The following is a 25,035-nucleotide window of genomic DNA, read 5'->3' as shown; positions in this document are numbered from 1 at the left end:
CAGTGCCTATTCATAAGGAAGGCAACTTAAGGCAAAGAACAGCCATCCTGCTCTGCTCCAGTTCCTGCCACAGCCATAACATAAAGAGAATAGACTGCAAAGTCCTCATATTCCTGGGCTCCAAACACAGGATGTACAACAAGGAAGGTCCCCTCATGCTGTGAGCCAGCATCCTGCTCCAGGCCCTCAATGCTGAGAGGCAATTCAGACAAATTTGTGTTGTTGCACTTAGGACATGCAAATTGCAGCTAGTGTCTAACTTGTCTGTTCCCCCTCAATAACTCAGGATTAGAGATCTCCTTCCATGATGCACAGTTGGCACCAAGAACAATTCTAAGGGTTTATACAGCAGTTTTCCTAGTGGGCTTCCCTATTCCCAGATCCTAGAATCATCTGGCCTACTTTTGCTCAAATTCCCCAAAGCTGGCTGCCCAGAGACAAGCCAAAAGAGCTCAGATAGTTCTTCAGAAACGGCTGCAACTGCCTTAAGAACAAGCGTCTCACCAGCACTAGAAGGATCTTCACCTCAGACCCACAACACGCTTCTGCTCACTGCAAAGCAGCAAGTCCAGCAAGCACACCTGCCCCAAAGCCACATCCCGCCTCACCTGCAGCGAGAAGGTCAGTGCAAGCTCCGTCTCCACATGTCCACTCGGGGGCAATACAATCTCGTGAGACCGCAGGATGCGCTTGGAGCCCTGTACAGAAACAAAAGCCCATTTGGTGAATTCCCCAGAAGCCAGCCCTTACATCCCACCCCAGCCCTAGTTACCGAAAAACCAGGAAACGCTGTCAGGAACTACCACAGAGTCTGACTTTGCACTTCTGTGAAATATTAATGAGATGAAAGGGAGATATTTGACTACCAAAGATTTGGGCATATTTACTGTCCCTAACTGCAACAAAGCAGCTTTTGTTCTGCCAAACCCCAGCATTCAAAAGCTGTGAGTCAACCCCCACCCCTCAAGTTCAAGTCTCATATTTTTACTTCAGCCAAGAGGTACAAGGCTCATCTCCTCCTGGGTTTGGAGGCTGCAGCGTCATGCTTAAACCTCTGGCGTTAGCCATGACAGACTGTTCTTTTCTTTTTGTGCACACACCCCTCCCTGGGGAAAGTGGAGATTTTTACCAGTTTAAACAACTGTGAGTAGTTGGGGTTATAAAAGAAAAAAAATCCAGCAAATAGTGGAGTCAGGAGACCTGATCATATTATAGGGCAACTCCAAATCGACACTGTCTTTGGGCTGCTGTACACTAGCTGAATTACTGGGCTACTTCACGTGTGAGCATTTCATTTCAGGGAATGTTTTAGGGAAAACTAGCAGGAAAGCAAGACAGACTGCTGCCTAGCAAATTCTCCTGAACTGTTATAACACAGTGGCAAGTTTCAGAGGTCCCTGGCTCAATGTTCTGCTGAGGCTGCAGATCTGGCTTTGTCTAGACAGGCTGATCCCAGAAACACAGAACTGTAGCTCTCAAAAAAGCAGCATCTGGGAAACCAAAGAATAAAGGGATAAACACCTCCCCAGCTACCTCCAAAGGAAAATCTGGTCTGCCCATATCAGCCTCAAACAGCATCCTGAGATGAGAGAGAAGCAGAGACTTATTTAAATCCCTTCCTCCCCAAATGCGCTGCTCAGGCAGCCAGAGCGACCACTGGGATTTGCAGCAGCATCTCAGCTGCTGCACAACACAGCACCAGCTTCTCTGTGGAATAGCTGAGGTGCCTAAGCTCCAGTGGATCAGAAGACAAACAGCAGAGCAGAGTGAGAAACTGAAGGGTTCCCCCCAGGCAGAGCAGCACGCGTGCAGTAAAGCACAGCCAGCCTCGCCGCTGGCAATAGCAGCATCTGTTCCACTGGTGCAAAGCTCCTCATAGCAGCAATCTTGCTTTACTTGTTATGCAACTTGAAATCTAATGAAATACCAAATATAGCTGCTTTTAAACTACTGCAGCAGATAAATAGAGCAACAGCTCAGGAAAATTGGCAACAGTTGACAGCTCTTTGAGCATCATTGTTCAGGAGGCTGCAAGGAGACATGGGAAATGCAGGTAAGATGCTCTCATTAGGTCTGTATTCAGTCACCCCCTCTCGAAGGACTCCAGTGTCTGACACCTCTCTTGCAATTCCCCATACAAAGGCAGTGAGTCATCTGACAGAGATCATATATATATTTGATGATCCAGTATCACCAGGCTCAAACAATAGCCATGTCAGGAACCTGAGTGCTGCCAAATTAAGTGTCCCTGAAAGAGCTTGTCAGCATCATCATCATAACCTGCAAGCCACAAAAGGACTTTCATTAACAGGGCTTCAAAGTTGCCTGTATCTGAGACAGCTGCAGTGCTGCTTACCCACCATTAAATAGCACATCACAAAGAAATATGGGTGTACAAGGGACACCCAAGGTGAGGCACTCTCTAGGACAATGGTCATTCCAGCCACTGTTACCTCCAGGTCAACTGGATAGACATAGGAAGGGCAAAATAAGGATAGCCTGGGGATGCAAGCTGCAGCCTGGGACTTGGCAGATGAACACCCCAAACAGAGCAAGTCTTTCTGCCTTCCAGTTCTCCAGAGATATGCCCTGGTATAGAGAGGATTGCAGAACTGCTCAGGTACCAGCGTCTGAATTACTGTAGCAAGGCCGATCACAACATGTACCCAAACCAGACAAAGTCCCATGTGTTAAAACTCCCTATGGGCTTGCAAGTTGAGGACAAGCTTTCACCCATAAGAAGTGTAAGCAGTCAGCAGCAACCTGGACAGGGAAAAGGTTTTGCTCTAGTAAAAGCTACTGAATTCTCCAACCCAAATCTGACATGCTCTGGATGTAGATCATTCACTGACAAGCCTCAGGCCCTTACAGTGACGCATCCAGCATCTCAGAGTACAAACATAAGGAAAGCTTTCAGGCCTGATAAACAATATCTGACAGCCTGGAAACCCACAGCTGTGCTGCTTCTAAGATTCCCATGAATCCAGGTGTGTGAAACACTTCCCTGCCTTTCTGCTCCCTGCTGTCGCTGTGTAAAGCCCCTCCAACAGAGGGACACATTTCTACCTCAGTTGGACTGCCCAAGGAGATGAGAAATGCCAGTTAAATGCTCAGCTGCATGTTCCTGCACCGTAGAGCCTTCATGATTTCACCTTCCAAGCTAGATTTTGTGTGCTTTGACACAACCAGCTCTCTGCAGGGATTTTCTTGTTTTTTTATTTGAAAAGCAGCTGCTTTTCAGCGTGATTAATGGTATTTTTCTACTTAGAGGTCTGCTGGGCTTTTACTCATTAAGTACTTCAGCATTTGCAGTGTTGGGAGCATGTGAGCCGAACTGATGCTGTGACGCACTGTGGAACTGAGTCCCCTTCCTTCCTAGCCTGCCTCCAGGCAATGTGACCTACATGTGGGCACTTAATTAAATGGCACAAATGTATGCTGTAAAGTGGGTTATTTACCTAGGATGACAGCTGTATTTTATGGAAACAAATTAAAATGTACAGGCACCCTACAAATTCACTGACAAGCACCTGGATGCAAAATGACTTGGACTTGATAGCAGAGCTGCCCATCAACAGAGAAAGGCCCAAACTCCAGGACCAAGTTACCAAGATGTCCAGCCCTAAAGTGAGCTGAAGCATGTTAAATAGAGAACCAGGCTTGGAATTTAGTGACAGCTCAGGAAGAAGAGGTGACAGCATATGATATGTAAAGAGCATTTTTACATACAGATAAGCTCATGCTGAGCGCTCAGCAAACAATATTCTTTGCTTACAACAGTGAAATACAGTATGAACATGGGAGTACGGATGAGAAGATAGTCTCCACACAACCAGAATACCCTGATGTACTTGGGAAGAAGCCTGTGGCTGCAATGGACCCTCCCGTGGAGATGAAGCTCAGTTTAGGCATCTGCCAGTATTTTTAGCCACACACATTTAATTCTTAGAACTGAGCAGCAATTACCTGCATTTTGACAGCAATGACCCCAGAAATAAGCTCCTTATCCAATTCCTTTAAGACTACCAGTTTCTTTAATGTCAAGCTGCACAACCTGCAAACAGGAACAGAAGAGAAACGGTTACAATCATGCCTGAAAAACGAAAAGCTCTGAACAGCTTTTACACACAGCAGTATCCCAGTCTGAGGGTGAATAGGCTCTGGACACAAGCCACACACTGATACAGACATAAAGACAGCAGAAGTATGTGAGGCCTTCCCTGGCTTTTCAGGCTGAATTTCTCCAACCTTCCACAAACACAAGGAGGTGGATAGGAGGTACGCCTCTCTGTTTGATACAACCAATGGCCACATGAGAGCACCTCACAGCCACAGCACAGACCTCCACCAGTCACAGCCTGGGAACACTTGCTCCGAGTCAGACCAAAAGCTTTAGGGTCAGAGGAATTAAGTTCCAGCAATATAAAAGCACTGGGTCAGTCTAATTTTAAACTTATCTACAAAGCTTTCCTAGATTGTTGGCTTTTTCAGTTTCAGACTCCTGGCCCTCAAAGACCTCATTCCCACCTCCTCTTGTCAACCCACACATTCTCCTCCTCACCCCCAGACAAAAGTGCTAGCAAGTGGCTCAGGCATCCCAAATGGGAAAGAAAAAAAAGAAAGAAAAAGAAAGAGGGAGAGGACTCAAGCGGTGGCCTCTGGCCCTCGTGTTCACATGCCACACATGTGCAAGTAAATCACATTCTTTACCCTGGCAATGCTACATTGTTCTGGTAAAAGCTGTTTGCACTTCTGCCTTCCAGTGCAGGGAGCTTGGGAGTGGATAAAGTTTGGACTAGGCGCAGCTGAGTTAAGGCTCTGAGGCAACGGGACCATGGTACTGGCACTGTCACAATCCCACAGAAGTTGCCACCAGCTGGTGTAATTAAGAAGGCATGCCTAGAAACAAACTTAAGGGAAGATAATCCTGAAGCAAAACCAGCTCAGCTTGAGGAAAGCAGAGGCCAGAGGAAGTTGCCAGGTTGGCTCTAGCGACTAGACATCATCTGACACACTGGCCAGGAGCCAGCACTGCCTTTGTGTCAGGTCCCCATCCCATGGCATGGGCATCTTTGGCCTTTGCCATAGGATGTTAGCACGCCTCAGCATGGCTCCTCGGAAACCAACTGCAGAGCTTTCTCCCAGGTAAAGTGTAATATCAGGGCTGTTCATGAAGGGGGCAAGTCCAGAAGTAGACGGGAAGGGAAGAGGAGCCAATGCTGGATTTTGGTACATGCCCAGGCAGCAGCTGCACAAGTGTCATTGACTGAAGCCTGCACTTAAACTACAGGACCCTACACTGGTGCCAGGAACCCAACAAGTCACCACAGCAAGGGTGACTTGCACCTCCACCACCCTCTCCACAACAGCAGGAAGCTGAAACGTTGCTTTGCTGCAATGCCTTGAAGGCAGCTACAATCAGTCTGGGTGAAAAACTGAAGGAGACATACAGCTAAAGGCTCTTCCCAACAGGAGCAGTGGCAGATGTTGAAGCAAATGCTGCCTACCTCATCCAGAAACATCTGTGGCTCTGCCCAAACTCTGACCTCTTGCACAGGGCTAGGAACAGGGAATAGTAGGTCTTAGTTCTTATGGTCTTCACACAAGCAACTCTCCAAAGCCTACCCTTGCCAGCCTCTCCTCCACCCCAGCCCGTGCTATCTGCTCTCCCTGCTCACTTGCAAAGCACTGGTTCCTGCCATCAGCCCCCAAACAACCAAGAGAACCAAAGGCTCTCTCCTTTGCAGAGTTTTGCATCAGGAGATAGCGCAGCCAGAGATGCTACAGAAATTACAAAGAAGGTGGAATTACAAATTACAAGCAGCTGTGCATGGTGTCGTCAAGAGAAACGTGCTATAGAGCGTGGCCTGCGAGTCTGGGTGCCAGAGGAGGGTCGGCAGAAGCGGGCAGGACACCTTGGAAAGCCAAACACACTTTCATCCACAGCCACAGCCTCCCCTGAGCAAAGCAGGCACCCACAGAAGCAAGAGAGCACAGGCCAGCGCATTCAACTGCAAACATGTCCCTGTGAACTGGAAGTTAGGTGAAGCTGCATCCCTCAACCTGGAGTGTAGGAGAGGCTGCTGGCTTTTCCCTCTGCATCCTGAACAAAACAGCAACAACAGACACACGTGGCTGCTGCCATGAAGCAGCCAAGCCAGGATCTAGAGGAAAGAGGCTGTGATGCCATTTGTTTTCTTTGTAACACTGTAGCTGGAGGACAATTGTGCTTGGCTTGCCAAAACCCACACTGCTCGGCCAGTCAGGTGCTGAGAGCAGAGGCAGGACAACACACTGGCATTGTCCTGGCAGACAGGCAGGGAACAAAGGCCTTTTCTCTCCAGCCCCAAGCTCGAGGATGAAAAAGGTACGGAAAGAAACAATGGTATTCTCAGCACACACAGCTGAGCACAAGGAGGGTGTTCTGTTCTCTGCCAGGCATTCCTTCAATTCATCGTTTATGAGCTTTGATCAAGCCCTGTGGAGCACTTGCTGCTTGGGGAAAAAAAAAATGTAAAAAAATTAAAAGCCTTCTTTACAGTGATCAGAAAAACAAAAGCAGTCAAAAAAAGACATGGGACACATCTGCTTTCTTTATTCCACATTGCTGGGGTGCTGGTACTAAAAGGCACTTCACACAGAAAACAATGAATGTTTATATTCTCCATTGGGGGCAGGGGAAAGGAATAAAAATAAGAGTTTAAACCCCACCAATCACTCTTACCCTCTGCACGCTTATTGTTCTAGGTCTTCAGACTAAGTTTGCAGCTTACAAATCAAAGCAACCTTCAGGATACGTGGCAGAAAGGGGCCATACCTTACTCAAATAATCATGAAAAGGCATATTCCAAGTGTGTCACTGCATCCGGAGCCAGTGTGGTGCCCCTACCGCCAGCACGAAGATCCTGAACTGCTCACACCCACAGGTGCAGCAAGGATTTGTCTGCCATAGGTGCCTCTGATAACAGCAGCACCTCCTTCCATACATTTATCTCTTGCCTAGGTTTTGCTGTACTTCCATCAATTCTCAGGGATCAGGAAGGTGGCTAGTCTCACAAAACACTTCTATCAATGAGCCTGCTAAGATTAAACATTGGTAAGAAAAACAGGACAGACACAGGAGGATCTGGAAAGATCTGAACAGACAACAAGGCTACATTGGGAAGTATCTAATACATATATACAGGATCTCCATGAACACAGGGAAAATAACCTAGCACACATACGCAAGGGGAACTGAGGAAGCCTCAAGTCTGGAGCTGAAAGAGCCTGAAGTATTTTAAGCAGTCTATAAAAAGCCTGGGACTGCAATACAGGAGGTGCAGACAAACCCTTTCTTTGCATGTTTGTTTCAGCAGTGACCTATGGTTGCACATGGGGACTTAAGCTAACAGAAGCACTAAGTTAGAGGAAGCAGCGTTAAATAAGGGCAACAAAAATCTGAGAGCCAAGATTTCCACCCTTTGTGAAGGTTCATAGTAGATCTCCCTGCTAAGAGCACAGGTGGGTCCCACACAGCAGCAGGCAGTGGCTGCAGAACTCGTGTCCCCTCCAGTCACACATACCCCTTCCTATGGCGAGGAGGAACAAGGCACTCGGCCTGACCCCATTCTCAGGTTAACAAATCATGAGACAGCTTAATGCATTCTACAAGAATAAAACTCTTCATCTTTTTACATCACTGCTGCAAGAACACAGTTTTAAAGAGGAAACCTGGACTCGACCCAATGGTTTCAACTTGCCCTGCTAATGCAAGTTGTGCTGAATAGCTTCATCACGAGCTCTTTGCCGAAAGAGACAATTATCTGCAAAGAATATAACATTTTGGTAACCAAGATCCAGAAAACATGCCCAGAACAACCAAATAAATACTGCATTCTTTACTCATTGGATGTTTTGCTCTTGCATTCCTCTAAGTAGGAAGATGAGGAAAATAAACCCCCTCCAAGAAAGAGTCTGGCTCACCGAATTAAATGTCTCTGTCTCCACAGGGAGCACAGTAATTGCACTGAGACTTTGCTCACGCAGAGACAGTCACATCAACAGGAAGGAAAAATTAAAAATTAAAGAACTGCATTTTAATTAAGCCCCACAGAAGTTAAGAATAATAACAGATGCATCCACAGCTAGAAGGGACTCCATGTGCAAGATAGGAGCTGGGGCAGGAAGGCTTTAGCTCACTACACACACACCTTTTGTCCAGGTTAAAAGCAAGCAGGCTCTTACCCCAATGCTTTCAACATCAACTTTGAGTGTTTTGCTCTAAGCTGAGACTTCACACCCAAGTCAGTCCCAAAATAATTCGCGAGCCTCTTGAAGTGGAGGGAGACACCTGCCTGCATACACACTTGCCCAGACAAACAGAGCCATTCTGCACATAGCTGCAGGGTGCCTGCACAGGAGAGGCATTTTTCAGAGACAGCTGCTTAAGTAAGGTATGAGCGTATGCAGCGCACAACCTACCAACTGCACAAGCAGTTCCTTATGCCTGCTTCACACATGCCCAGGAAGAACAGAACTCTGCTGCACTTACATGCTAAAGGCAGGCCTCTGTGCTGGCCTAGGAGAGTCAGCTCGGGGAGAATACAGGGGCGAAGAGCTGTCTTCTAATGCCACTGAAGCATCAGAGGAGGGCCTGCCAAGGATAGCAATGGTAGAAGCTGCAGGAAGAGTGCTTCTTCACTTTCCAAAGCTTATAAGCTAATTCCCTCTAAATGATCTAATCTTGGTCCCATCCAGGTAAGCTCCAACGCACGAAGAAATTAAGTGAGGAGGCAAAGGTCAAGTGCCCCAATTTCTGTCATACCAGAAACAAACTAACTCGCAAAGAAACATAACAGTCCTCTATTAATCTCTGCTTCCTTCTCCTTCCTTCACACCACCAAGCAAACGGCAACCCTTAGCTAGCTGTTCTGGCTACAGATCCATTCACATAAGCTTTAAGAAGCCAGGAAACAATTGCAGAACACATATTTAATTCTTCTTCTTCTCAAGGATCTTGAAATCATCTTCCCAGCTTTAATACAGAAAATTAAGCTCTTAAGATTCTACAGACTAAGATCCATAGAAATGCTGTAGCAAGCAGGCCTTCTTCAGACAGGCAAGACGATTGCAAGTTATTTACATAACAGGCTCTACCCAGGACCTCACAAGGACAGAAGTGCAGAGCCAGACACTATCCTTTTACAGCTGAAATACTGTCCTGCTCACTTCAAATATATTACAAATATATTACAAATATATCTGCTCCAAACTGACTGGAACAGTGGGGTTTCAATATTTTGCAGACCTGCATCACTTGCAGAAGACCCTAGAATTCTGCATGGGCACATTTCCTATTTCAGGAACAGCATGCAGTTAATATGACCAAGGATTAAAGCACATCTGAGCTTAGATACACCAATCCAACATGGAATATGCTAAGAGATGTCTTCCTTCAGCAGGATGAGGCATTGCTGGCTGGCTCTAGAGGATTCACCCAAGGAAGGAAGGGATCAGGATGCCTGCAAGCCAAATAACTTTGGCTCACAAAACATAAGAGCTTATATATTCCATTGGCACTTCTCATTTCCTAGGACTTCAGTAGTCTGGTAAGGAAAGGGCACTACTGAGGTGCAGCAATGCTGGTGAAACCCACAGGGGTTAAAGCCAAACCTCCACAGCTCTACATACTCTCCAAGTAGCCAAGCAAAACTTCTGTGCAAGCTCGCAGTTGTGTCACATCATGCTCTGACTCCCTGGCCGAGACCCAATGTATTCCAAGTCATGCTGAAGGGAAATCAGCCTATCACCAACCACTCACCTCCAGGTACATGCTCTGAACTGTGCTACCAAGAAACAGCAGCTACCAAGAAACCCCTTATGGAGTTGTTTCAGTGAGAGCAGAAGCAGCTCTCTTCACAGATCCGTTGGCCTCAGTCAGGACATCAGTTCTTGTACACACTGCTATACATTTAGCTTCTCACTAAAAAAACACCAACAAAACCCAACAAACCATGAAACAGAGATTAGGTCTGTTTCTCAGACAGGCAATGGAGTACAAAGGAGTTAGGCAAAATCACCTATGTTTTCACACTATGCCTTTCAAACCAAGCACAGAAACAGGTCTAGTTAAATACACCTCTCCTGGCTTGTCTCTTTCAGACCCAGCACCCAGAACACCAGGACTGCACAGCATCCCGATACCAAAGTGAGCATCAATTAAAGAGCCTATGGTAGTGGTGGATTAGGTTTGATCAATGTTTTCAAAGTTTTGAGGCATTACAAAGGTGCTTTATGAGCTTTAAAGACTAAAGTCAGCAAATAATGAAAAGCTGATTCACAGTTAAGGCTCCTTTGACAGACCGTCAGCATTACAATTTCTACATTACAGATGACACAAACACATGTGATATTTATTGTATTAATTTAGTAGTAGCTGGAGTAATCAGAGATACCACAACCAAAGATGGAGACAGACCAGGCATAGTCACATCCCTCTGACCAAAGTCCAGTGGATCTAACAAACTTGTATGGAACACCCTTGCACTGCAGTATAGCCTCTCGTCCAGAGAGCTTCGCAGCACTGAAATGCCAGTCTCCTATTTGAGCACCTAATGAGAGCAGTCAAAGTAGTACATGTCAGGGAGTGGAAACCTTTAGGATGTGGGCTGGTCAAGCCATTTTTGTAGCTATGGCTTCATTTCTCAGCTATCCAGCAGCAAAATAAAGGCACAACCCACTAAGCGGACCAGTCAGCATGGAGAGCAGCTCCCACCACTTACAGACTGGCGAAGCAGCACATACACAAATGAAACAAAAAGGAAACTTTGGAAGGAGGAATGCAAAAACAAAACAGAGGGGTAGGGGATGAACAGGAGAGACCTTTACAGCTGGGACAAATCCAGCAGCCCTCCCCTCCCTGGCTCACCCCTCCCTTGCATGCCTTCCTTATGCAACCTGCCTTCTCCTCGTTGGCCCCCTGCCCCAGACAGCAGCACTTGTCAAACACCAGGATCAGCTATTCCAGGCATGCTACAGGAATGCTCTCCCTGCCTGCGAGGAGCCATTCCCATCTGCCCCTGAACCCTCAGGGACTAGTGGAAGCTGCACAAAGTAGCCAGCAAATGAGAAGAACCAGAGCTAGAGGGTTCCCGATTCACCCGCAGCTTGCTGCAGAACACGGAGCAGCACATCTCTGCCTTCATTTGTACCAGCATCCCCCTTCCAAGCTGACAGTGTTGCAGCCAGCTACAAGAACAAAGACAGCACCCAGCCTTCCAGCACACACCTGAGGAAATCCTTGCAGTGGTAGCTAGCTCTGTTACAGGCATCAGCCAGTGAGGTGAAAGGGTTAAAGAAAATATGTCAAGGCACATGTTTTCTCCAAGATGTGCCTAGCCTGGACAGTAACCCTCACTCTCTCCCCTGTCCTCTCCTCCATCACATTCATGATTCAATCCTGAGGCACAGCGTCCCCAAACACCAGCAGCAGCATCAGGTTGGGAGCTGTAACATCTCCACAGCAACTAGGGATGTCACAGCCTGCACGTGACCAGCTTCTCTGTGACCATGCAACAAATGAGACCAGCTCCTCTGACAGCCTGCTTGTTCCTCCTCACTCCCCTCCAGAGGAGACTGATGGCAAATCCTCCTTCAACACTCCATGAAAAACAATGTTCTCAAAACAGCCACTTCCCCAGCAGCCCCCCTGCCCCATCCCAAGCCTGTATGCACTTGGCAGCAAGAAGCCGGTGTGCATCTGAATGCAGGCAGATTCAGAGGGAGGTCCTGCCCTGGTCAGTCTGGTTTGGTATTTAGTATTTTCTTTTTGATAGTAGTAAGCACAGGTCTCCAAGCACTCCTGCACTCACTGCTTTCAGAATGCTAGCTGATGTGCTGTGCTCTCTGCGCACCCATTCGTTAGCCACTTGGTACCCGGGGAGACACCACGGTCCCAGCTACATAGGCACATACTGTCCCTACGGCCTGCCATCATTAGAGGCCAGGACTCGGCCTGAAATATCCTGATCTTCCCCTTTGTCTGTAAATCAGCCATCAAAGGTACCCATCTAGAGGAAAAAAAACTATGTCAACAGGAGCCTTGACTTCAGGCCCATGTCAGAAGAGCTTGTAATGAAGAGTTCAGTTCTGCTCGGGTTACCCGTCACTGTGATCTCCTCATCATAAGAAATCAGGACTAGGAAGCCTCCAGCTAAGAAAGCAGTCAAGGAGAAACAGATGGCTTCTTGGTGTACCTAAATCTGAGCTTGCTCTCAGGACATGAACAATTTGCCATCTCTGCCTTTTCTTCTACACTTTGAACAGCTTCCACACCACCTTCTGACGCAGAGGCGAGCTCAACAGCCTGTCACTCTAGAGACCAGACAGGCTTACACCATGGGTCGCATTAAATTACTTCTCACTCAACTATGTCCAAACGCTTCCCAGTTCACAACCAAGTCAGACACGTGGCCCTCCCAGTCAAAGCCAAGATCCTGATGGCATGTAATTCTTAAGACTTGGTGCTTGTCTGAAAGACAACCCACTTTACAACACTCTGAATAAAGAGACTTTTTGAGAAACTGTTGTAGGAGTTTTTTAAAAGGAATTTTGGGGTGCATTTGTGTGTTTGTTTTTAAGCTTGCTTTTCCCTTGCTGACCCATTTAGACACAAGGCACCAAAGCCAGGGCAGGTGTCCCATTCCTAACAAACCACCATTCTGTAACCTTGATTTAAACCAGTTGCATCGAGTGCCAGATGAACAGGGTTTTGTTCATGAAGTCTGCAATATGGCCCAAAATAAACAAGAGAACCACACAAGACCCCCAAATGGCTGCTTGCTTTTTTTACTGAGAACTCAACATGTCCAGTAAGCGTAAAGGCAGAGCAGCCAGCAGCAGCAAAAAGCACTTGTGAACTTTGATGATACGTTTGGTATTAGCCAGCACAGCAATCAGACATGCAAAGCATCTTGCTGGCAGGCTTGCTTTTCAGACTAGAAGAACACTTCACAGATCCCAACGCCGTTCTCACCGCTGCAAGTCAGTCAAAGCCTGCCATTCTGGCCTTCTTCCAGATTGGCATATGCACCTCAAAACCTCACAGAGCCAATGGTCTACGCTTTTCCTTTAATTGCCCCATGTTCAGTGCCAGCTCCTTCTTCCCCTGACTGCAGGGGTGAATGAGACGACAGTCAAAGAAATATCAGAATTCATTACATAAGTTAGAAACATTATTTTTTTCCCCACAATTCTCATGATTTCTCAAACACAGAACTATTTAGCACCCCAAAGTATGTTTCCAGCATGCAGAGGATCCAAAAATACAACACTAGCAACCTGAACTACAAGGAAGGAGCAGCAAAGGGAAAGTTGCAAGTCCAAACCTCTATGTATTCAACAGTAGGTCAGAAGAGAGGTTAGGAGAACCACTGGCTCCATAAAGAGCAAATTCCGCAGCTGTACCACACACCCTGCATAACGCTCACAGCATCGAGCTCCTCTAAGCCTCGCGGCACCAGCTCATCTCTGCACAGGTACTTCCAACAGAGGACTGCAACAATGACACCCGATTTGCTCTCTGGCCAAAGCTCAAAGGATGTTTCCAAATCAAGCACATTAAAACAGTTATAAAAGGAAGGTTCTTCTTTCCCAGAAGCACTTATTTAGATTTGAATGGTGCCAGTTTTTACAAGGCAACAACACACAGCTGACAAAGCAGCCTCCATCAGCGCTAAATATAATTCACAAAGAACTTCAGATCCTGCCACTACATCTGGGGAACTCTATTCAGCATTAAACATGTTGGAAACACTGGTTTAACACCCCTCAAACTGGAACAAAACATCGAGGGTAAACCAGCTGGAACATACTATCTCTTGCAGATGCATCTCTCCAGAAAGGAAGGGGCAAACTGGGAGGAACTTTGCAGTAGTAACAGTATTCAAAAAAGGTCTGAAAATGCAAACACATTCAGCACTCCTTGCAAGTAAAGAAATGCTTCTTGATGCCTTTGGCTAAAGCTCCATTGTGCTCCGACACCTAACCATTGCGTTTCTCCCATCAAATATTCTGGGCAGAGCTTGCTTATTTGCACGCTGTCTGCTGGAGTGCACCTAAGAGCACAGAGAAGCCAAGAAGGAAATCACCAAAGAACAGGAATAAGGTATCTAGTAAGATTCTAAAAGCGAACTAGTTAATCACATTACCCAGGTTGATGCAAGCATGAGATGGCTGCAGTGAAACTACCACCACTACCACCCGGGATAGAACTTCAGCACTAACCAGAAGCAATATTTTAACCTCCAAAATCAGCCAAACTGGACTGAAAAGGCTTACAGAGAATGCAGTCCCTGCTGTCAAGCTTAACACAAGCTCCCCACCAGAGGTCTTGAAAACTACAGAATCCACCAGAAGTGCACTAATGAACAGAAACCAGGACCTCTTCAATGCTGACCCATGTGGAGGTTACTTTACAGTGAAGCAGCAGCAGATTTTGCATTGACGAAGACTGCATGAAACATCTTCCCCCCACATTCTGAGGAGATACCTGGACGGGAAGGAACCTGCACCACCAGGCTGCCCTCATGGCCTGGGGGATGGCCAGGAGATGCATTTCCAGACTTTGCAACAGAGTTGCAAACAGCTCAGGTTTTCAGAACACTGCTGATCCCCTCTCAGTAAGAGCAGCTTCCTTTAGGGAAACTCCCAGTCTCCAGGTGATCTCAAAATGTCTCTCAGTAACACTTTAAAAATGTCTCCCACCCCACAGTCTCTCTCTTCACATCTAAATATACTCTGTGTGCTCTAGTTTAAAGAGCTGCTACTTGAAAAGAGAGCACTTGTTTGGAAATAACTCAGCACACAGTTTTCTATTTGTTTTCTTTTCTGTAAAAACCCTTGTGACTGAGATTTCACTGCATTTCTCATGGAAAAGGGAGAAAACCTGGCAACTCAGACTTTGCTTACCCCCTTTTCTGAAAGCTTACATCACCTTTAAGTTTATCGGGATAAAAGGAACCACAATTTTTACTAAAGGAGTTCAGAAGAACCACCAGTGCTGAACACTTGCAGTGGGAGGCAGAAAACAGTGATTTGCTCTGGAGGAACATCTGCATTTCCTTAATACTCTAAGCCTCTTCAACAGCTGTCAAAAGCTGAGCTGGAAAGCAGAGATTCAATATTATTTGAATAATATGTTTCTTTAACATCATTGCTGGTGATATTTCATTCCTGATAGCAGTAAGAAAGCAGCAAAGCAAAACAAATGCCTGAATTTGTTAGTTCAATTTGCCAAGAATATTTATTAATATATGAGAGTGATTTGTGTAAACCAGCAAAACAGAAGATGCTCTGAGATGCTGATCTTCACTGCCCAGAACTTGTTCCAGGGGATCCTCCCCCCCATAAGATTTTTAACGTTGAATATAAGCAATAAACCAAAAAGTGATTTATAGCAATCATAATCCATTAAGTCCCCAAAACCTTCAGTCAGGCCTCTGAGTTCCCACTGAACCCAGATTTATCAAGATAAACTGTAGGCACTCTACAAAATAAGCAGATGGAGGTAAATGAGGCATGAACAAGCAGAGATTGGATGTGAGGCGGTTCTTCCTCAGCAGGATATTAAGGTTCACTGCTGGGAGGGAATACCGAGGAGGCTATGCAGCATTTAAATAGAGTTACTCCATTTGTAAATAGGACCACATTATTAGATCACTCACAGAGACCAAACTCTACAGCCAGACCAGTCTCGGCTCCCTGAAAACATTCTCTTCTAATACCTTTGCTGGATACCATCAGCTAACACTAACATGACGGCGATGCTAAGAGCAAGGAATAGGTATCAGCATCATTCTGTGGTTGGTGCTCCTGTTTATGGATGAGACAAAGAGCATCCTGAAATCAGGTGCAAGTACTTAGGTTATCAAAGAGCCTCAACTGTTTCTGTAACAGAAATGATCATCAGTGGGGATGAGATAGAGACAGGTATCACAATGTTTTTTCAACCCTCAGGATGGGATTTATCCTTAATTTTATGCCCTCCTCACTCAGAGGACCATACTCAAACTCTGCTTTTCACCACATCACTACAACTAATACCAACTACAACAAACTTTGCATTGGGGCTAGTTATACAAGAAATTTATTTATGTACATTATATGTTTATATTGTAGCCTCAAATACACTAACAGGCAAATGATCTGCTAAAAACCACATTATCTAAAGCTGTTAAATGTTCTACATCTGGCAGATTCAGCTGAGATTTAAAACAATGATGCAAGAAATTCATTATATTACACCCCTTTCTCTCTTCCCATCTGTTACAGGACAATACAAATCCACCATCCCTTATGCTGTTTTCCTTTGGAGCCTGGGTACTTACACTGTAGCCATGATGAGAGGGGCCATCCCTACCTTTTCACATCTTACAAACAGTAGAATAATGCCTCCCATTTCAAGATTCTGCATGCAATTTGCAAGAAGTCTCCCAGGCCATGGTTTAGCATGATAGTCAGTACTGAGGGAGTCAGATCCATGTCTCTGAAGAAATCATATTTCCCTACAGAAAGAGAATGAGAAAAGTGGCCTTGAGGGTCCCACAATCCTAGTGAGCCCAACCGAGCTCTCCAGAGAGCCAGTGTAGATTTGCTACCACTCTCCAGGTGTTTATTTTGAGCCTTCATTTCCATCACTGTGAAGCGAAGGTCAGCTCATCAACTTACAGTAAGCACCTTGAAACTGGCTGAAGGGAAACACCAGAGCCAAGGAGAGTGTAGGTTGCAACTGTTTCACTAAGAGATTTTCATGTCACATATGAGAATTCTGACCACATAGAAATGTTCATGTAACTACGAAGTACTAAGCCATTTCTCTGTTTTCACACCTGAATCAGCAAGAACACTGCAGAGACAGATGGCCCCCCATAACTGATACTCAGCAGGGTTCTCTATTTGCAGATGTACCATCTCAAACACAGATTAGCTTCTACTCAGAGTAGGTCTTCTTGGAGGGCTGGTGGAGAGTGTGAATTCACTCGCAGGAGAAAAGCCCAGTGTTACTCATGCAATAGCTTGGAAGATCTGGTGATAATTTTGGAACCAAGATAGCCCAGGAGACTGTCAGCAGAAGCAGCAGCAGTCTGCTGACAGAGGACAGAAAACAGAGAAATAAAAGCTAGAAAAGGAGCCTGAACTCACTATGGGACAGGAACTGCAGGAGACAACATGAACTGTTGAATTTCCAGAGGTCAGAGAATTCTCCACCCTTAGCTACACCAAATTCTGTCTTTAAACTGGTACAAGCCTTCTGTGATGTCCTGCATGTTAATAAATCTATTTCAACTTACCTATAAACAGGTGTTGGCTCTTCATATGTCTGTGATTCAGTCAGCCCCATACCAACTCCTGGCAGCACTGGGCCATAGTGACTGCGTCAGAACACTACATGTCTGCAGCTTCCAGCTGCTGGGCTTTGTTATGCACCATAAAAGCAAGAGATCACAAAAGTATCAAGTCTGATGGATCCAAAGAGGAAAGAGAGTTGCAAAATTTCTCCATTCAGTGGGAAGGTAGAGGAGAGATGCAGCATTCAAGACTGGATATTCCTGATGCTTCAAACATCAATAAAACTTTAGTCTAATGTGTACTTTATTGTTCTCCAGCTGTCATGATTCCTGTAATGCCATGCAGGGAGAGCAAAGGAAAACTCCTTTTCCCAGGGACACATATGTATTTCCTCACCATGGATCTACCCTGCTCCACATCCTTCCTATCTGCACTCAAAAGTAGTGAGTGGTCAAAACATTCTCAGAGCTTGATAAAAATGGAAGTCAAGTATTTTCAACAAAAACCTCTTTGTTACCACATTCTGATGGCTACTGGAACTGCAAACCTGCTCAGAGAGATGCCTTAACAGTGAAGTATCATTTAAAAATGCATTTGCAGCTGTGCATATTTCACTTCAGCCACACCATTGTGAATTATACCTCAACATGTCCTTACAGAAAAGAGGTGGGCTGTCAGGGGGATGGGAAGGGGGAGAGAAAAGAAAAGAATTTTTACTGAACAAAAGAGCTCCAAGAAACTGATACAGCTTTGCTGGAAGCTATTCCCAGCCCACTCAACATTTTTGATTGTATACAGACATACCAGAATCCCAACAAGGGGCATTCTTCCCAGCTAAAATATGAACCATCAGCAAATCTGACCACTACCAGAGAGAAATACAAAATCCTAGTGGAAGTAAAGCAAAGCAGAGTGAAATCATGTTTCAGTTGTCCTAAACCAAGAACTACCTTTGAGAGCTCACCATGGTGGCAGCCTTACACAAACACATGCAAGTATCCAGCACACTGCTAGCCAAAGCTAAGTAAAGCAGGGTTCTCATGCTGTTGCTTCCTTTACTGCTAGTCAGTTACACAGCACTTAAAAGTACACAAGATACAAAGCACCTTTTCCCCACCTCCCCAGAAGCCCTGTCAAGAACTGAGTGAATTTATCAATATTCACCAGATAGTTTTACAGTGCACCTTTCTGCAGGGAAGCGTGTGCTGGTTCCAAGTCGGCTGAGAAGCTGAGCACTGTGCAGTGCTTTCACAGCTCGAAACCACAACAGCGGCCTGTGGCAACACTGAGAGAAGCCAGTGGGGAAGTAAATACCACAAGAACGCAGGAGGCAGCATGCAGCTGGGACGCTGGTGAGGTCGGGCTAAACCTACTCACAACCCATCTCTGGCTCAGAGCCTGTACACAAGCGCACCTGGGTGCAACAGGGTTTTTCATGCAGAGATCCTCTTGAATGCAAGCACTGTACAAAGGCAGGAACACCAAGAACCAGGCTGCCCAGACCTGCAGGAGAGCAGCACTGCACAGCAAACCTGAGTGTCTGAACCCAGACAAGGCAGATGCATCTTCAAACACAGCAGCATCAGCATCTGTGCAGGGCATCAAGAAAAGCTGAGCACCCTGCACTCAAGGGACCAGCACTAGAAAGCTGGCCTTGAACACAGGTGCAGCAGGGATATAAACAGTGCTGCTCAGTGCTGCCAGGCTGCATGTACGTTTAGGTCATGATCCTGGAACAAGGAAACAATTGAATGAACAGTAAAAGCTTATTACAAATGTTTCTGTAAGGACACCCAGCAGGACCTGCCATTCACATGTCAGAAAAACAGGAACATGCTGACTGAAGGCCGAACTGAGGAAATCCACCTCTGAAATCCCTTCTCCCTGGGAAAAGCTCTACCCGCTTGCTTGAACTAAGCACTAGCAAGGCTGCTGATCCTCAAGCGCATCACCATGGACCAAGGGTAAAGAACCACCAGAGTTTTGTCTCCGTGAGCAGCTTTACACGTGAGCCACTGAATGCTACATGCTGGAAGGAAAAAAATCCTCTCATCTCCTTTGGTATCGGCAAGTAGCTGTCTCAGATCCTCACTGGGACCGAAAATCAGCAGGCAAAGCTTATCCGAGTACTTGGAGACACTCTATTTGTGAAGCAAGGACAAAGCCTACATTAACGGTCTTCAACTCTATTAAGCAAAATAAAGCTGAACTCTGGAAGAAAGAAGATACAGATCCCACCAGCCTGAAAGAGAAATCAGAGCACCTTAAATTCTGACACACTTGAGCACAGCATAGGGAGAAAGTAGAAGAGCAAATAAGAGGGAGTTCAGCCCCTAGCAAGCCACAAGCAACATGAAATATATATGACCCAGTTCTTGCAGTTCTCAGCTTTCCTTGCAAATCCTTCATTTTAAGGCAGTAGGTGCAACCTGATCAGGAAGGCAGCGTATCGTCTTTCTACTAGTTAAAGAGCATGCAGGTATATTTTCATGAAAGGGGACATTTTGGAAGGATCCTTTTGACACTGAAAACTGCCCATCTGAGAGGGAGAGACCATGGAGGAAGGCTGAGGGACAACCCCAAGAAACTCAGAGCAGATCCTGCAAACTGTAAATCAGCAGGCACGTGGAAGGGAGAAAGGGCCATGGGAGGAGACCAGGATTAGAAGCACTAGAGATTTATAAGTGATGCTCTAACAATAGCTTTCTTTCAAGAAGGAAGCTCTTCCTGCTGTAGTTAATCTGTTTAGTCTGAACATAAATTTATACACTGGGGAAGGACTGCACAAAGGACAGGCAACTCATCGGTCAACTAAACCCAACAGTTTTAAAACTCCTGCAATACCTACCCAGTAACATGGACCATGGCAGAGAGGGAATAGTCACTCCCCTAAGCAGCTGTCAGGGGTAGTTCAGTGGAGCTGCTCCAGCCTTTACATAGGCTAGCAGATGACCTACAAAGTCTTTTTCAGCCATGTTTTCTATTTTCATAGTCTCTCCCCACCCCAAGAGGTCACGCAGATGAAAACACCAATTTAACTAATGCCAGATGGGAGACAAGTTAAGCCATATGAATCTTTGCTTATTATATAATTATCTTCATTTCTTGTAGAAACATGGAAATGCTTACAGTCACTGCCTGCATATTTTGTACATAAACATTTCTAGGCTGTTTATACTTTAAAGAAATTAAGCCCACATGGTTTTGACCAATTACTCCATTGCCATGTGGCATATTTATGAAAAAAAACAAAACAAAACAAAAAACCCAAAAAAAACTCCAAGCTAATTTTGAAGCTATGCAAAGAGGTTGCAGACACCAATGTCCCCCAGGAGCCCAAAAGAATACTTATGAAATGTGCTTATCAACTCACAGCTGTAGATTTACCGGGCAGAAACTTAAGACTATTTGCACTTAGTGTTACATGCACCAAATTATTTTCTGGCAAACTCAAGGCCATTTAATTTACCTTTATTGAGCCTCAATGCATCAGCAAAGACAACAGCACTTCAGTGTTGAAGCTCATTTCACTACTGAATCACAGCTGTATGGCAATGGACAGTTTCAGCACCAAACACACCAAGCCATGTGCCAGAACCTCCACAGGTCACTTAGGTAAAACCTACAGGGAAACTTCATGTGTACAGGTAACAGCAGCACTGAGGAACTGCTACAGATGCAGCTCTGCAAGTTATGCTCTTGCTATAAAGTCATTAGCAATTAAAGATCTAGTGCATGGACACAGAGTTCTGAATGAAGCCCGCTGTATTGGTAGGTGTCCCATTAGAAACCAGGAGCACATGTTTGAATTTGCATAAGAATCGGTGTGAAAGATTCAGTTACATCCCCAACAATCTCCAGCAGCTTCGGTTACAGTCCATTATTCAAGTTAGGAAGTGCCCGTCTGACAATCTCTTTGCAAAAAACCTAGCTCCCAAAACCTTCTTCCCACAATAGACCTTCCCTTAGAGCCCAAAAGAAGGAAAGACCACCTCCACCCCAACCATTTCTTCCCCTCGACCCACTCTGCAGCTCTGAAAACAGCAGCCCCAAGCTGCAGAACACACACAAGGCTTCAGACCACCCAGGGTTTCCAACATGTAGCTAGAACACATGCCTCTAAACAAGGCGCTGGACTTCTCCTCCCACAGTCATTAAGTCATTTCCCCAGCCTAAAGAGAACCTCTGCTAAATTAGAAATATGGTGCATACACTGGGAGCATGCAGGTCCACTTATTGCTTCCACTTGATGACCTTCCAGCAGCAGCACTGGATTAAATAGGTTACTTGCTCTGTCCTCACCCCCATGCTCTGCCCCCACAAACATTTGGACCATCATGCAGCAAAGCACAGCAGAGAACCGATGCAACTGAAACAACCCACTTCCTCACCTCTACCCTGGCCCACTTTACTACGTGGACTCTGAAATGCTTGCACTGACACAAGGCAGAAAGTGCTGGCAAGCAGCAGCCTCAGCAGGCAGGTTACAAAGAGCCATCAGACACATCAGAGGAGCTGGTAAATGCTAGCTATAGCCTTACCTGAAGAGTGTCAGGACAGTGTACACACCTCTATGCACATCTGAGAAAGGGCCTTTCAGTGAGCAAGCTATTGGAGCTTGGCTGTAACAGGCAGAGGACTGGTAAATGCTTGTGTCTTACACCCACAACTACCCACCACACAGATGGAACAGTAAAAGATAGAGCACCCTGATGTTGGCTCCCCACAGCTGGGAAAAGGATACTACAATTGCTCTGCTGAGAATGGCAATGTCCCTGTCCCCATTACAAACCCATGAGTTCACACAGCTGAAGCAGCAGTGAAATCAGGACACAAGTGACAAGGTGAAATAAAGACTGCACGCATTATCTGATGAGCTGGAAAGCTTACAGGATTGTCTTGAGATTAGACCCCATATTAATGACACCCATTTCAGAACAGTCCCTCCAGAGGCAGTCAAATACAGCTCTGGTACAGCCTCCAGCTGAGCGGGCTCTCCCTGAAGAAACTCAAGACTGAGCGACCTCAAACGATCCTGCTATATTTGTAAAAATGTGTGTGAGGAAATGTCCTCCAACAGCTCTACGACTTTCATGGTCTTAGGAAAGACAGAGCATGTCTTGTCAAGGTGCCAGCCTGAACAGAGCTAAGAGTTATGCTGCCAGACAAACTCCTTAAAAGACACGAGAAGGTAATCAGCCTCTCCAGAGTAAAATATGGAGCTGCTTTGTTAAAAACAAAGACCTAGACCCACAATCCCAGAGCCAAATGCATCCAAAGAGAAGCCATGCCATGGTGCACCAGCTAGAGAAAGTCACGTGCCATATGTAAAGGAAGGCTGGCTGGGAATGGCCTCACACATCCTAATTGTGAAACTGCACCCATACATAAACTAATAGGAGACCACACTGCTGTGTGAAAGGGCAGCCTTGTTCACCTCCCTGTGTGTTCCCACTGCTGATCTAAGCCACCTGCTCTCTCTCTCCATATATATATATATTTCCCTGCATTAGGACGAAGCAGGTGGGCTGAGCACTGCAAACTGTTTCTCATTCCAGAAGCAGCAGTACGTATGTGCAGGCTCCTCTCACAGTATACCCGGGTAAGCAGCTGCAAGAAAGCGAATTGTACTGGCATAAAACTCCTACAAGAGCTGTTTCATGACAAGCCACTGCCAAGCTATGATCTCACAGCTTCAATGAGAGCACCCAACAGACCAACGTGCTCCGAAGGTGCCGGCACCACCAGCTCCACACGAACGACATGCCGCAGCCTTCGCAGCTGTTCCCTGTGGCCGATGCTGCCGTGTGCTCCCGCAGAGGATGAGCCTGGCTGGGCACAGGAGCGTGCCACCAGCTTGCCACAACAGCACGATCACAGCACGGGGTGGTGCAGCTGGGCCCTTGGCAGAGAATTCCCCCATGCAACCCACCGCAGCAGGCGCCAGGGCACGTGAGGGATCACTCACACAGGACGCGGCAGATGTGGTACTTGTGGACATGTGCCTGGTTCTCAGAAACTGAGGTATATCTGCATTAAACACGTTCCCCAGGCAGAGATTGTCCTCTCAGCAGAAAGGGGATACAGACTCACATAGACTATATATAGATAAGGCTTCCTAAGAATCTCTCAATGGGGGTTATTCTCTGCTCTATATCTAGATCCAGCTTAGTGCCTGTTGGGAAACACATATCAGACAAGTGTATGTGCAAACTGCAGCTCATTTTGGCCACTAATGAGAGCCCTGCACTAGAAACCCTTTAAACACAGGGCAGAACCACATTATGAGCTCCATGGTTTTCCCAGAGACTTCATCTGCAGCCCTCTAATTGCAAGGGTGAAGATCCCTTTAGAAATCTCCCTCCTGCACATGACATCTACTTACCAGCAGCAAGGAGCACCTCCAAGCCCCCACACTGCAGCAGTTTTGTAGGAAAATAAAACGAGCAGGGAACGATTTCTGAACAGTCGAGTTTAACAGAGCAAAGGGATCTGATGGAAGGAGACAGTGTCTTTCTTCAGAAGATTTTTAAGAGCAAATTACTTTGCTGAGCAGTGAAAACATGTTTCACTTTGCCCTGCGCATAGACACACAACTTGGCTTTACAGCCTTACACCTCCAAACCTCCAGCTCTCCCCAGCCCCAGCGACACACAAAGAAATCCATCCTGAATCACCAGGTTTGTTCATTTTTTTCTTTGTGGAACAAAAGAAACTACCTCCTCAAGGCCCAGGAGGTTGCACGCATCTTAGAGCACTGAGGAGAAGGTGGCTAAATGACCATTTCCCAGCAACAGCAAAGCAGGAAACAGGGCGAGCTGATCAAAACCTCCCCGTGTCCAGGTGCTGATCCCTGCCCAAACAGCACACACCATTCTTGGAGGCATTTCCCAACACATTCAAACATCTATGAGACAGTTATTCCTCCAAACCAGCACAGAGGCTACAGATGAGGAGCACACTGCACACAACATCAAAGTTGATATTTTATGCTAATCTGCCTGCTTACAGGAGAACAAATGCCATTTTCCTTGACAACTCCTCTGAAATAAGATCTGAGCCACCATGCAGATTTCAAACTCTTTTGAAATACAAACACAAACTCTTCTTTTCAGTGCAAAACCTCCCAAGAACAGACACTCAGCAGTTCAGGAAGACAGGACTTCCATAAAGCATGCAGCCGCCAGGACCTGCACCCAAAACACAGGCACTGCAAAGGTGCAGCAGCCACCATATACCACCCCAAGCCAGGCAAGCAGCAGCACACTTTGTGGCTTGCAGACCCCAGCTCTGGTTTGTATGCATGCGAGCCTCCACTTAAGCAAACTGCACAGCCTACAAGCTGCTCTGATGTTTATTTTTGCTGCATGCTTCAAAAATAAGATCGCTTTCTCACTGGAGCAGGGGAGGTCCAACACTGGCATTTGAGCTCTTGATCAAAATAGTTACTGCCCTGCAAGAAACTGCACTGGAAGCCAAACTGGCCTGCAGGCTCCCAGCTGCTAGATGAGAAGGAACAAGCAGGCCACCTCAGAAGTAAGGCACAGCTCATGACAAGTGACACAGCCACACAAAGCGCTTCAGGAAAGGCTGAAGTGGTTCAACAGGAGGAAATGGGTTCCAGATTCCAGCAAGCAACAAGAGAGCCCATGCATCTACTTTTCCAAACACAGGAGCTCATCTCCTCTTTTTCCCCAGATTCGGGCT

General features: G+C 46.2%; 1 protein-coding gene across 10 annotated transcripts in view; it reads right to left on the bottom strand.

The window, feature by feature from the left end:
* The window catches only part of PACS2 (phosphofurin acidic cluster sorting protein 2), an 83,048-nt gene that overhangs the window by 50,866 nt on the left and 7,147 nt on the right, over nucleotides 1-25,035 (bottom strand). For 7 of the 10 annotated variants that reach the window (XM_030493834.2, XM_030493835.2, XM_030493836.2 and 4 more), the window contains exons 2-3: nucleotides 3,967-4,054; nucleotides 609-698 (exon numbers count right to left, since the gene is read on the bottom strand). In XM_030493834.2, coding sequence (XP_030349694.1) covers nucleotides 609-698; nucleotides 3,967-4,054 — 178 coding nt within the window. Of the gene's footprint in view, nucleotides 1-608; nucleotides 699-1,200; nucleotides 1,218-3,966; nucleotides 4,055-18,132; nucleotides 18,495-25,035 lie in introns of those variants that run through there. The other 3 variants (XM_030493840.1, XM_030493843.1, XM_030493842.1) reach the window with 3 other exon arrangements.

Source organism: Strigops habroptila, chromosome 8, assembly GCF_004027225.2.
Source record: "Strigops habroptila isolate Jane chromosome 8, bStrHab1.2.pri, whole genome shotgun sequence".
Taxonomy (NCBI): Eukaryota; Metazoa; Chordata; class Aves; order Psittaciformes; family Psittacidae; genus Strigops; species Strigops habroptila.
Note: the sequence above shows the minus strand (reverse complement) of the source record. Positions and strands in the feature narration are given on the sequence as shown.